This window comes from Hyalella azteca, unplaced genomic scaffold (genome assembly GCF_000764305.2).
Source record: "Hyalella azteca isolate HAZT.00-mixed unplaced genomic scaffold, Hazt_2.0.2 contig6533, whole genome shotgun sequence".
Taxonomy (NCBI): Eukaryota; Metazoa; Arthropoda; class Malacostraca; order Amphipoda; family Hyalellidae; genus Hyalella; species Hyalella azteca.
Window position 1 is genome coordinate 4,237 of NW_025936692.1, and position 13,913 is coordinate 18,149.

The following is a 13,913-nucleotide window of genomic DNA, read 5'->3' on the forward strand; positions in this document are numbered from 1 at the left end:
AGGAGAAGACAAACCTGTCGATACAGATTTGTACAGATCAGTTGTCGAAAGTTTGCAGCATCTTGCTACGGAAGCAAGGCCACGTGTCGCTTACTCGGTGTCAAACATATTCTAAATTTTGTGATGCTCCCACCAACATACAACATTGAAAAGCTGTCCAGCGCATTCTTAAGTCCCGTTTCCACTATGAGACTCTGCGAGACTGACGATTGAAAAAACTGGCTTTTTCAGTCCTGACTGAGGCAGTCCGGACCATCGAGACTAGAGTGACGAGGAGTCAAGCCCTGTTCAATCTTTTACTGGACTTGCGTGACGGGCTGCCTGGGCAATCGGCAGTGTCGCTGTGACTTTCGTTCAAGGAGGTTGTGTGCTGGGCGGGCGCTCCAATAGACGCACCATTGCCTGTCTCTGCTTATCTGACCCTGTCGCATGACGGAGACTGGAGCAGAGATGTCACTGAAAGGCTCATCGATTTATATAGAGAGGCACCTTGCTTCTGGCAAGTAAAAAGCTCTTTTTTACAGAGACAGAATCTTGAGAATTAGAGAAAATAATTAAAGAAATTGAGAAATTATATCCATCCACGAACATCGAATAATGGAAATAATACTTCCTAACTTCTCATTGACCGATTTTATCTGTTTATTGACATAGATTCACTCGTCCGTCAATTAAAAAATCTTAATTATCTTATTGTACTTACAGTGTATGTATACTCAGTAAATAGTAAATAAACACATTAACCAATAATAGTAGTGGCATTTGTGAAGCACGCTATGATACCTATCTAAATCTATAGACCAAAAACCAGACATGGTTAAACTTTGTTACGTATTTGTTACATTTAATTTTCTCGACACATTAAAGGTATTATAAGATGATGCTGTTTCTTAATCCCTTGGTGAATGCATGTTATTACACGGATAAACTACGTTAATGAGAATTTTGAAACCATTCTTGCGTTTCATAACTGCTATTAGGTGAATAGATCTTTGTTTCCTCCTGCGCAAAGTGACAACAGCTAGTAAAAGCAAGAGCGGCAGCATAATCTATCTTCAAAAGCCAGCGAGTGGGGTAGCCCAGACGGTCAGTCTCTATCCCAGCACACGCACGTAGTGGAAACGCGCACGCCAGTTTTCAAATCCAGCCATGTGGCTTATTGGTCGGGCTCAGGCCAATCTCAATCATTCAGAATCAGTCCCGTAGTGGAAACGGGCCTTTAGACATATTCGAGGTAAAGTCCAATATGGTCTGCTTCTACAACAAAGAAGGCTCCACTACCCTTATTGCATTCTCAGGACGCTGAGTTCGCTGGAGACGTTGCTGATCGAAAATCGGCGTAAGGTTATAACTTTCATTTGAGCGGCGCTGCCGTAAGCTGGCGAAGCAAACATGCGTCGCCTTGTTTACAACTGAGGCCGAATACACTGCTCTGTCGCACGCCACGGAGGAGGTCGTGTGGCTCACACAGCTACTCCGTGACTTGGGTCAAAACTCGCATGTGTGACGCTCCAACGGTCATGAGGGAAGACAAGCAATCGGCTGTAGCTTTAGCTAAGAGTGTTACCATTCATGGTAGGAGTAAGCATATTGCTGTTAGATATCCGTATGCAAAAGATCAGGTTGATCCAACCGAGTTAGCGGTAGCTGATATGTTAACTAAAGTGATTAGCAACGAGAAATTCTGCAATCTTCACGACTTGGTCGAAGTATCACAATATTTAATTACGTTAGAGAAGGAGTGTAGACACGTGCGCAACATCCGTACTCAAATGACTAGCTTCAGTAAACCGGCATGTTGACTGCATTCTATATTTTAACGTAAACTTTCATGCCTATCATTCTACTGATGTCTATACTGCCGACCTTGCATATCGTTTAAACTCCTTCCTGAACCGTGAAGTCGCAGTCGCGCCAGCACGCTTCAGAAACTGCATTACCTTAGATGCTCGGTCAGTAAATGGGTCAATCCTGCACGGTCTCTCCCTCCTTTCGTTGTAATATCTCACCATTTTGGAGGTCCCACTTTCGAAGTTGAAGCCTGTCCGGTTATCTTCCGGTAAAGTTTACAATATGATATACCTCTCTTCTCTTCTCCGGCGAGTACAGTCACTGGTATTTAAACCTCCCCTGTAGTCGAGCTTCAGCTTCCTCATACCGCTGATCATGGACGTGAAGATCCGCTGGACTGACTCTGGTTACCGTACCGATCTCGCCTTGAGCGGCGACCAAAGCTGGCAGAAGTCTTCGAAATTTAGGAGCACGAGGTCTCTGAAGAGTATAATCATTAGGGTTGCTTCTATCGTTCTAAATATCCGTCAGATTCAACCCATCCTTTTCTGTATCGCGCAACTATTTCCTCGATGTGATTATAGGTGCTTATACACGAGGCGACTAGTTGCGTCGAGTAGTTGAGTCACTAGAGGACTCTACTAATATTTTTTGATGATTAACGCCTCCAGAGGCGACTAGCCGGTGCATTGCACGCAAAGCAGCTCAAGTTGTTTCAAGCCAGTCGATAGTCCGCACTCCGCAGTCGTGTGCCCAGTGCCCAGTAGCGCCTCGGCCTTCATAGTGTATACGTCTGCGTCGCTCTCTCTCGCTCTTGTTTGTCTCCTGGCCGCTGTAGTAAGCACAACTTTGGAGCTCTCGCTTGCTTTCACCAAGCACACAAGTTACTTGACAACTCCCAACGTCGCACTGGCGCTGGTGTACTGCAGGGTAATGGACTACCGAAAACACTCTTCTCGTGTATAAGCTCTCAGCCGGCAAAACTGTGGTCGACTCAACTAATCGACGAGACTAGTCGCCTCGTGTATAAGCACCCTATCGAATGTGGCTACGGTACTCGTCTGCACTCGGAGATCGCGAACCGAACTAGTTGCTTCTCCATTTCTATGCCATCTGATCCAAGCAGCGTTGCGGCATCCCGGTCTCTGTGCTAACTCTGTATCTCATTACTTCGAACTTTGTGCAATCGCATTGCATATTATGCACTGGGGTCCAATCGTTAATTGTTGGCTGTAGATACGTGGGTAAGTTCCGCGTTAGTAACGGAGATGTGGACGTAGAAGAGTATTCGTCCAAGCCCTGAGCCCTGTGGCACTTGCTTCTCTTGATTTTCACGCTTGCTTCTATAGACTTCAAGTTTCCAGTTGCGACAGCTTGTACGTTATCTGTAAGAAAGTTGTGGATTCATTCTAGCAGGCTTCCTCCTACCCCCATCAGCCTCAGCTTTCTGAAGAGCACCCCATGGTCAACTTTGTCAAAAGCTTTTAAGCAAACCTCTACGCCAGCTTCCTCTTCAAGTAGGGCTCCCACAGCTGCGACAAACGTGAACGGTTTCGCCGGAAACCATGTATTCCATTACTATATGTACAGTTTGGTCTCTTCCATACAATGCACTCCAATAAATCGCTGCCTCACAACGACGCTCCAAAGTGTGTGTATAATTTCATTGAAAAGCAAAGTGTGTGTATAATCTCATTGTATAATTTCATAATTTTTCATGGAAATAATTTCCACAAACAGGCGAATGATGTCGCAAATGTAGCGATAGTTAGATTGTTCGTGTAAGACATGAAATGCTAAAATTTCAAGCATTTCAGATAACTTTAAATTTGAATTGAAGTATTCAACACGGCAAGTGTAATAATTCATATGCATGATATAGCCAATCAAGTGATTACTCGCGTTAGTGATATTATTGGGTAACAACTCAAAGTAAAATGTAATGTCTTTGATTGGTTCATAAAATTAGACATTTATTGAAATAACTACAATGCTCATTACAGCAGAGCTGTAATGAACAACAACATGTCTCATCGTGTTGACATATGTCCGGGTTTATTTATCCATGTTTTATCGTGACAGTTACGTTATATGAACATCTTATCACGATTAGCTGCAATATTTACTTATAGAGATACTATTTTTGACCTTGTATTTTCACTTGCTTCTAATTCTCCGCTGGATTCGACCGTAGCAGGATTCGAACCAGAGATCGCTCTCGCGGCCAGAGACCGCGCGACGCGTTAGCCAACTTGAACTCGGTAGCAAGCATTGAAAATTGAAGCATTTTAGCCTAATTTTCTACATCGTGACTTAATGAATGGGCACTTTTGTGCCTAAATTTTCTAGATATCTCTCTGCTGTCATGTCCAGCGTCATGAAATGCGGCATTCTCCGTTGCCGAATAGACGGGTGTATTTGAGCTAGTGTAGCTGTAGTAAGGAGGGCTGGATTATCATCACGTTAGATCAATATTTGCTGAAAATCTTCAGGCAGGGATTTCGGCGTTAGCAGAGATATGGGAACGTTTCCACTCCGTTTCTGGAGCATCCTGGTGCGAGTCGGCGGGGGCGAAGGCCAGCTTAAACCAGCCGCCGACAATAATACTGATGTCGGAGTCGACAAGGTTCTGAAATAACCTTTTCGTTTCTTCCCTCACCCAGTCTTAATCAATTTTCTCCTACTGGAAGTAAGTTTTATACAAACACGTTACGGAATATTCATACGGAACATAAAGTATGGGCCCATGTCGGTTTGTTTGAAGTTCAACATTTATAGTATCGAATAAACATTCATAAAATTGATTCAAGAAATGAAGGTATTTATTAGGAGTGTTAATTCAAGGCTTTCTTCTCAAATACAATATCACAAATCGTTGCTGTGAAAAGACACTAGTTTTAGGAATTCAGAAATTTGGCAGTTTCACCTTGATTCTAGATGTAGGGGGTAACTATTTATAGATTCATCTAGATTAATAATATATATACTTGCAGTGCTCAAGAGCAAAATCATCCGTCAATGTCAAGAGGCAAAGAATTTATCCTTAAAAACGGTAGTGAATAGTTTCCTCGTAATGATATTCTATGCTAATTACGCAACGACCTCGTCAAACTCGCTCCGTTTAGTTAAGTGAACTTTGATGACATAACAACAGTGGTAATTCACCTACAAGACTGTCTTGATGATCAACGAATTAGCCAGCGTCTCGCTGCTGAAGGGACATCGGCTGATTTTGTGACCTTTTATAGTTACGCTGCAGGTTAGGGTGCGATAACCTGTACGACCACCTACGAGGGCTGGGCAACTTGTTCTAGAAGTGACGATTAGGTGCATGGAGTTGCACATGATGGCCGAGCAGGCTGCTGGCAAACCGACTTTACCAAGTAGCATGTCGCTCGCCAGCACTTCTGTTAGGAACGTCATCACCGGTTCCTTATTTGAGGCGGCTCCCAGCACCGTTGACAGACGAATGTCCGCGTTATTAGGGGATATAGATAATGGGACTAAAGACTTCTTAGTGTCCAAGATGGTCAGGTTGTGAATTTTCCTCAACGATCGCGGCTCGTAATCCGCCATCCACTGACCAATATCATCACTGACCTTCATTTGGTGAACAAATTAGATGAAACGCCTCTTCGTCTGTTTCGATGATCTTATAGAAAGCCTAACCTGTTCTGAGTTCTCTGTAGTAAGAAGAAAATTTTATTTTAATCAATCTTTGCATCGTTTGCACAAGATTTATCGATGCATGGTAATAAGTTTGTACAGTATCATTCGTTAACTTCGCTCTATCAATTAATGAGGAAGCCTTTACTTAAAAACTTGAATTAATGACGCAAATATACAAAATATGAATTCAGCACATTTCATTTTGGAAAATAATTTTGAACTGAACGACTAATGAAATCATTCCGCACCGCTACCTCAGACAGGAATTAAGACGGGAAGACGGGACGGTTGTAGGCAGCCACAATCTTTCCATTGCGCAGAAATTGGAGTTAGCGGGGATGTCGCGGTACTTCTTGAAACGATTAATCCTTATACGACCCGCTGCTCTTCGTCCTCTGAACATTCTTCGTCTTGCTCCTCTTGACGAAGTAGCCGGAGGCTTGTATATCTCCCTTTCTGCACCACGTAAGCTGCCGCGTCCTCCCAGTTTTCTACATCGATACGCTCTTGAACCGTATTCTTCTATAAAAAATGCACAGTGAAAGAAGCTTGGTGGTAAATAGTTACTTAACTAAAACGTTTTTTTCCTCAAAGCCTTAATTTTTTGCTGGAGGCCCTTCATGGAAATAAGAATCAAAGCCATGATTTTTTCTTTTTTCTTGTTTGATTCTGAAAGCAGGTCTTTCAAGGAGAATTAGTTTTTATGTTCATGCTGTTGCCGGAAGGCATCTAACCTTTTATCACCCAACCAGTCTGCGTTTTAATTCGGTATTTTTCAGTTACTTCTGNCGACCGAGGGCTGGTTCGACCCACGGCCTAGATACGGACGGCTTGAAGTGTTGAAGGCTACGTTCCGAACGGCAGGAATCATGATGGTCCATTACATCCAGGGCAGTTGTGGTCTTCGGCAGGCGACCCAGTCTGGAAGTGCAAACCTGCTAAGTCTGCTCTCCGAAATGGAACAATATTTTGTAAACTTCGTTGGTCATTTATCAGATTAATTGTAATTCGTTCCTACGTTATAGTTATCCAAGCCTATCTTGATTATTCAAATAACTATCATGTTGAATTAATTGATTATTTCTTGTCTGATGGTCACAGTTTTTAATGCATTTCTAGTCATAATAAATATTTTAGATTACATTCTGATATTGGATGAGAGATTAAATTATTATGCTTGTGAATTCTTCATTTAGCACTAGGGTTATTTATGTTCCATTTATTTTTCTTGCAGTGTCACTCTAGTCCTACCCTGTGCTCTCTATAAACTAAGGTTTTGGCCTAGAACAGCCCACAGTATTCTTAAAACCCTTATTAGTGGAACTGCCATCTAAAGCCGCTGATCAATGCCACACTCTTCTCCATTTGTTTCATTTGTTTGCTGTAACTATCCATAAATATAATTCTAATAGAAAACTCTTTCATTTAAACAACATAAATAGCTTCTACTGTTTAATTAACTCTGAAGTGGACACGCGGGGTTTGTCCCATCCGCTAGCACGGTAACAATGCAAACAATTTTTGTTCAGTCCGGCCGACAGAAAATGAAGCAGTATTCAAACTTAGAAAGTTGGGCGATGTCTGACTTGTCTTGACTGCAATAGCCAATAGGTAATGCGTGATGCTGGCATGGCGCAGGCACAAAGGAGATTAAAATTGGATTATCAATGTAACTGTTAACCAAATTTGTCTCGCCGTTCAGCAAATCAACTGGTGCTTAACAAACTATGAAAAACTGATGCTATCTTTTGAAGCGATTCGTTTTATTCTCAAGAGTGTTGCAGTAGCAGGTTGTAGAAAATTCAGTACAGTACAAAGGTCAGGGTAAATTGATAATGTTCGTACTCCGGAAGGAAGGCGATTCAACGGTATTTATTAGCACAGCAAGATATATGGTTATCAGATTTGTACGACTTAAATAACTGCCAGCGATCGGCCATGGAAAATTTAGATTTGCTTACGATGATGCAAGTGTCGTTCCAAGGTAAAGGATGGTAAGACGTTCAAGGCGGCTACGGCAGAGCCTTGAAGGAGGGGTAATTTGAAAATCATACGACATACTAGGTGAAGGTATTTATAGCTACATAAATGCATACGAATATGGAGGTATTCGTTACCTCCACTTTCGAAAACTAGTTAAAATGCGGACTACAACCTACGAAGTTCATTGATAGCACAAAATTAGCATCCAGTGTCAAGACCTATAGTACTTAAATTAGAACTTTTCAACTATTTTTGTATAGAAGGTGCGGTCAAGCGCTACGCAAGAAATTGAGGATAATTGTTTAGTTTAAGGGGCCAACTTCAAGAAAAAACCACCGTCATTAGTTGCTGAACGAAAGTCTGCATTGGCTGCAATTGTGTAGCAGTCAACTGACAGGATTTTATAATAATTTAACGGGTCGCCTGCCGAAGACCACAACTGCCCTGGATGTAATGGACCATCATGATTCCTGCCTTCCGGAACGTAGCCTTCAACACTTCAAGCCGTCCGTATCTAGGCCGTGGGTCGAACCAGCCCTCGGTCGAACGGCCTCTTGTCGAAGGACGATAAATTTTGGAACAGAACCATGCTATCTGAAACCTAACCTCAGATGCGGTGAACGTAAAATTACGTAATTAAACGATGCCCGGAAGTCAGATTCGATCCGCGGCCTGGTGGTGCACGGCATGCAGGTGGTGGTCAAGGCCGGAGGAGGACAAAGCCGAGTGGTGCACGGCTGATTGGTGGATATCCGGAGAGATCCAAGACGTTCGATTCAGGGCTTATTGGTGCACAAAATTGGTGGTGCACGGCTGCGCTCCCAATTTAACGACGGTGGTGAGGGTTCATGCATGAATTTGTTACGATATGCATTGAACGATTAGATATGCATGAATAGTTTCTTTATTTGACCATTACGATATGCATGAATAGTTGATTAGTTTATTTCGATTAAATTACAATAAGTCTCAAATAAAATGATAACTAGTTTACCGTGGTGGTGCGACAGGGCGCTGAAGGTAGCAAGGGTATCGTTTCAATGTTGAAATTAAACGTGCTATGAAGATGTATATTTAGCTACCACATCTAATTAATACCACTTTGGAAGCATTCATGTATATTTGTATCTTCGGAACTTGTGGGCAAAATTTAAACTATGGTACAAGTCGCTTACCATCAATGATGTTAAATAGTTGCAGCGAAGCGAGATTGAATATCGAGTCTAATGCAGGATTAGACATTTTCAGAATCCCAAATTTTAATCATCCCCTAAATTAAGGAAGGCCGACATTTTAGTGTCGGTCGTCAATATAGCAGTGTCATTGACAACGAATCGTTGGACGAAAATTCAACCATAGTAACTATATGCTTTATCCTTTAAAAGAAATAGATACAATTAAACAATTTTAGTGTGATTGGATTAAATTAAGATATTCATAAATGATATTCCTAAAGCTTACCGAGGTGTTGCGACGAGAAGGCGCGGAACGCAGCAACACAGAGTGCTGAATGCAGAGGTACCGCATTGGCGATAAATAAATAGCAGCATATTAATATTGCTCGAGGCATTTATACATAGTATTAGTTTACATATTGAGGCATTTATACATATGCACATGTTTCATAGTGGATTACTATTGGATACAGGCTTACAGCGAGGTTACATTAGAATTCCGGCGTTAGCAAATTTTGAACGACTAGTTAACATCGACATCTCTCCGAAATTCTGTATTGGATACGGTTATCGACTCAAAAAATATTTAATGAACGCCAATGAAGTTTCAAGCTAGTGTCTAGATTTTATAACCATGAAGCATTTGCTAGATGTAACATGTCGCAATGAGTACATCTACATTTTGGACGAATTGCATTCTATATTCCAAAATGAGATAAATTTTAAAATAATCGTACGAATTGTGCGTGGAATAAAATCAGTGCCAGATTTAGGACATACAGCGTGAAATTTGAATTGTTCAGGAAAATAACTGAATTGAACGGGAACGATATCATCAACAACAGATATTCCGACTTAGACGATTCCTGTAACGCTGTCAACTGTCAGACGGACAATTTACTTTTCATTGTAGTATCGATCGAAGTTGATCGATGCCTAAAATTTTATAACCATGAAGCATGCTAGATGTAACATATCGCAATGAGTACATCTACATTACGGACAAACCGTATTCTACATTACAAAATGAGTTTAGTCTGAAAAAATCATACGAATTGTGAGGGGAATAAAATCGGTGCCAGATTTAGGACATACAGCATGAAATTTGAATAGTGCAGGGAAATTACTGAAATAAATGAGAACGATAACATCAACAGAAGATATTCCGACTTAGACGATTCCTGTAACGTCAACTGTCAGACGGACAATTTACTTTTCATTGTAGTATCGATCGAAGTTGATCGATACCTAAAATAGCAATATAATTATATCAGATTTTTATTCATATCAGCTGCATGATACTTATTCTTCTCGTCCCATCATACATATATTTTGCCAATTATTGCAGGAAAATCAATCACAAACTTATTTTAATATTGCTAAATGAGCTTTGTGAGATATTGCAAATAGTCGTAGTTAGACATACGGTATTTTCAAGTAAATATATGAAGTCTTAATAGATTGCATCATCTGATGAATTCTCTCGTAAGTAATGTAGGAAAAAGACTAAAGTGCTACAAGATATGACACAGTGAAAACATACACAGTAACTATACACTACACTGTGATATATATACAGTGACCGTGACTAAGATATACTCAGTGACTACAAAAGACTACAGTAATACAGTGCTACAAGTTATGACCAACCTTTTATACAGAATTGTTGTATTTGTGTCTCAATACCACTATTGTGTTCCAGTAGTTCAAGTTCTTGTTAATCAAGAAAGTCAATTATGTATCAAAATAAACGAATTATAAATATGGAGGTTGAAGCTGCCACATGTGCGTGTATGCGGTTACTTGAAGCTGCCACATGTGCGTCTTCATGCCAAATTCAACTCGTCGAACGGTATCCTTTTTGTTTGAAAAAGAAGGAATCTGAGAACGATCCATTGCATGAAACACCTGTGCCGTCTCAGTGGACTTCTCTGTCGAAATAAACCTCAGCCACTGTTATCTCATTGTACCTCAGCCACTGTTATCTCATTGTACCTCAGCCACTGTTATCTCGTTGTACCTCAGCTGCTGTTATCTCATTGTACCTCAGCTGCTGTTATCTCATTGTACCTCAGCCACTGTTATCTCGTTGTACCTCAGCCACTGTTATCTTATTGTACCTCAGCTACTGTTATCTTATTGTACCTCAGCCTCTGTTATCTTATTGTACCTCAGCCACTGTTATCTCATTGTACCTCAGCCACTGTTATCTTATTGTACCTCAGCCACTGTTATCTCGTTGTACCTCAGCTGCTGTTATCTCATTGTACCTCAGCTGCTGTTATCTCATTGTACCTCAGCCACTGTTATCTCGTTGTACCTCAGCCACTGTTATCTTATTGTACCTCAGCTACTGTTATCTTATTGTACCTCAGCCTCTGTTATCTTATTGTACCTCAGCCACTGTTATCTCATTGTACCTCAGCCACTGTTATCTTATTGTACCTCAGCCACTGTTATCTCGTTGTACCTCAGCTGCTGTTATCTCATTGTACCTCAGCTGCTGTTATCTCATTGTACCTCAGCCACTGTTATCTCGTTGTACCTCAGCCACTGTTATCTCATTGTACCTCAGCCACTGTTATCTCATTGTACCTCAGCCACTGTTATCTCATTGTACCTCAGCCACTGTTATCTCATCAGCCACTCACGCCAGCCAGGCTCGGCTGCGGTGCCATTGATAGCGCCAGTTACCCGGTAGACGTGATCGTGTGAGGTTGTGTCGCTCGGCAGCTCCGTCCCTGCAGCGTGAGGGAAAACTTATAAATGCCGTGACCTCTGACACGATGCAACCAGTGGTGGACAAGTTCAGTGATGGTTGATTTAATGGTTGTTGTGGTTGTCATGTGTGGCAAAATAACGCCGCACTGGGTGGCTACCCAGAACACTTTAAAGTGGCGTGTGGCTGAAGCCACTCTCGATGTCTTCCAACTAGCCATCCTATATCTTCACTAAATGGTTATGAATAAAAGCGATTCATAATGAGAACATTTTTATTTATATTATATTTATAATAATATTCAGCTCAAGGGTTCCAAGTTTGATGACAAGGTGAATTTAATTTAAGTTTCATAAAATTATTATGAATGTGCAACCATCCTACGCGCTGATAGAGGGCAAATACGCGTAGCTGCTGTGCGGTGACTAGCGCACCACGCGNTTATCCTCTCTATGGTGATGCACGTGTTATCCTCTCTATGGTGATGCACGTGTTATCCTCTCTATGGTGATGCACGTGTTATCCTCTCTATGGTGATGCACGTGTTATCCTCTCTATGGTGATGCACGTGTTATCCGCTCTATGGTGATGCACGTGTTATCCTCGGCCTTCGTTCTTCATGGTAGCGGATTGTATAGAAGTTGGTAGGTTCAGCGTATCACAACACGCTGGTCGCTGTCTCATCTATCAAGGAACTGCCGCACAGAGCAGGGCACGAATATACAAGTCCATTAATATAGTGCGTTCTCTCGAGCAGGGTAATGGTGGATAGTTAAGCTCTTAATTCTTGATGGGATAGCTGAGCTCGTTAATTATTATTATAAACGGCCTGCTAATCGCCGATAATTAACCAACAAAAGCGGCTATCAGCTTCGGTCAGGCTGCCAATATTCTCAAATTCTGTTTATTTTTCTACGTAGGGAATGTGTTAAAGTTTATTTAATGTTTAATTACGTCCGTGGTTATTAGATTAATGATTGACAATATTTAAAAAGCAACTTAATTAGAAAAGAAATCTGTGAAAGTCTGTTGTGTGTGGTATATATATTACGTGTTGACTTGAAGGCATGTTAAAATTTCTCAAAGCAACTTGAAGATATAGAAATATGAGGAAATGGTTGATTGTAAGTGAAGAACCTGAAATTTATGATAATTTAATTGCTTAATTATTGTGATCGGTCTAGGTTCAGTATTTAAATAACCACAAACAATCAAAATAAAAATCCTAAATCCGAATCAGACAAAAGTGAATATAAAAGTGAAATAATTTACGCATGAAGCTATGGAGGACAATATACGGCGATGACCGGTAACGCAACGCCGAGCGTAAAAGAAGTTGTACAAATTGTTCTCCCTGCTTGACTCGTCTCGTCGCCGTCGAGTCGTCGGAGCAGCATGGCTGAGGCCGCTAATGGAGGCCTTGTGAGGCGCAGAACACATAATGTGGCCCAACCAGCGAGGCCTGAGCATAAACTCCTGCATCAAACTGTGATGCCAGTTGATGGTCATGTTAGGGGCACAGCGAATGAGGGCGGTATTCCTAACCCTACATTTGAGTTGACTTTGCCCTACAACTCGGAGGATTGCAGAGACCACGTCTCTCAACCACAACCTGCCTCTTGCACCATCCGTGTTGGGCGTGCAATAAGCCCTTCCAATAATTCCGACCAATGTCGTCCCGTCAACAACGGTAAAGTACCACAATGTTTCGATAATAATTCCAAAAAACATTCATGGAGCAGCATGGAGAGTGAGAATCCCGATGCTCCCCTCACTCCAGCCTCCAGAAACCGTCTGCAGCCTAACGGTCAGCCGGACACCAGAAACCAAAGTTCTGGTGCCCGGTCCAGCTCAGATGAGCAATTGCAAGCCCCTAGATCTCCCTCACCTAGACCAAATACAGACCCATCTTACCAGCCACCTAGATCTCCCTCACCTAGACCAAATACAGACCCATCTCACCAGCCACCTAGATCTCCTTCACCTAGACCATATACTAACCCACCCAACCAGCTACCTAGATCCCCTTCTCCTAGATACCGCCTACATTCAGAACCATCTTCGCCAGCTAGATCTCCATCCCCTTTCGGCTCCCATTTCTCAGGGGAGATCGGCTCCAAATCTCCACATTATAATCAAAGGAAATTCAGCATCGGCGACACGAGCAGCACGGTGGGCGTTCAGAGCAATGCAAGTGGCACGAGTGAAAACACCGACGCCAGAAGTGAAAGAAAAACCAAGTCGGTGTCTTTCCACTCGCACACCAACTGGAAGAGCGAAAGGAAGACGGAAAGTGGTGAGTTAATTTTCCTTTAATTTAAACGTGTCACTTCCGTTTGAAGGTGTGTTATGCACGGTATTATTTAGACGACACACATGCAGACGTCAGTGAGTGTAGTGTATGCACAGAGACAAATTTATCCTAAATGCATCAGCATTTTTGGTACCTAAATCATAAGTGCACAATATTAGATCTTTTATGGAATTTCGATTAGATACTAGAACATGCTTTTTATTAACAATCTTCTTATTTGATTTTCAATTAGTCGAACAAAATTTCTTACTGTCCCCGAGAG

The 13,913-nt window shown here is 41.8% G+C and overlaps 1 protein-coding gene across 1 annotated transcript; it reads left to right on the plus strand.

Moving 5' to 3' along the window:
• The first annotated feature begins 12,707 nt into the window (after nt 1–12,707).
• LOC108675137 (serine/arginine repetitive matrix protein 1-like) lies at nt 12,708–13,653 on the plus strand. Its single transcript, XM_018163126.2, has one exon. It carries the CDS (start codon nt 12,733–12,735, stop codon nt 13,651–13,653), a length of 921 nt encoding a protein of 306 aa, XP_018018615.2. The 5' UTR covers nt 12,708–12,732.
• The last annotated feature ends 260 nt before the right edge of the window (nt 13,654–13,913 follow it).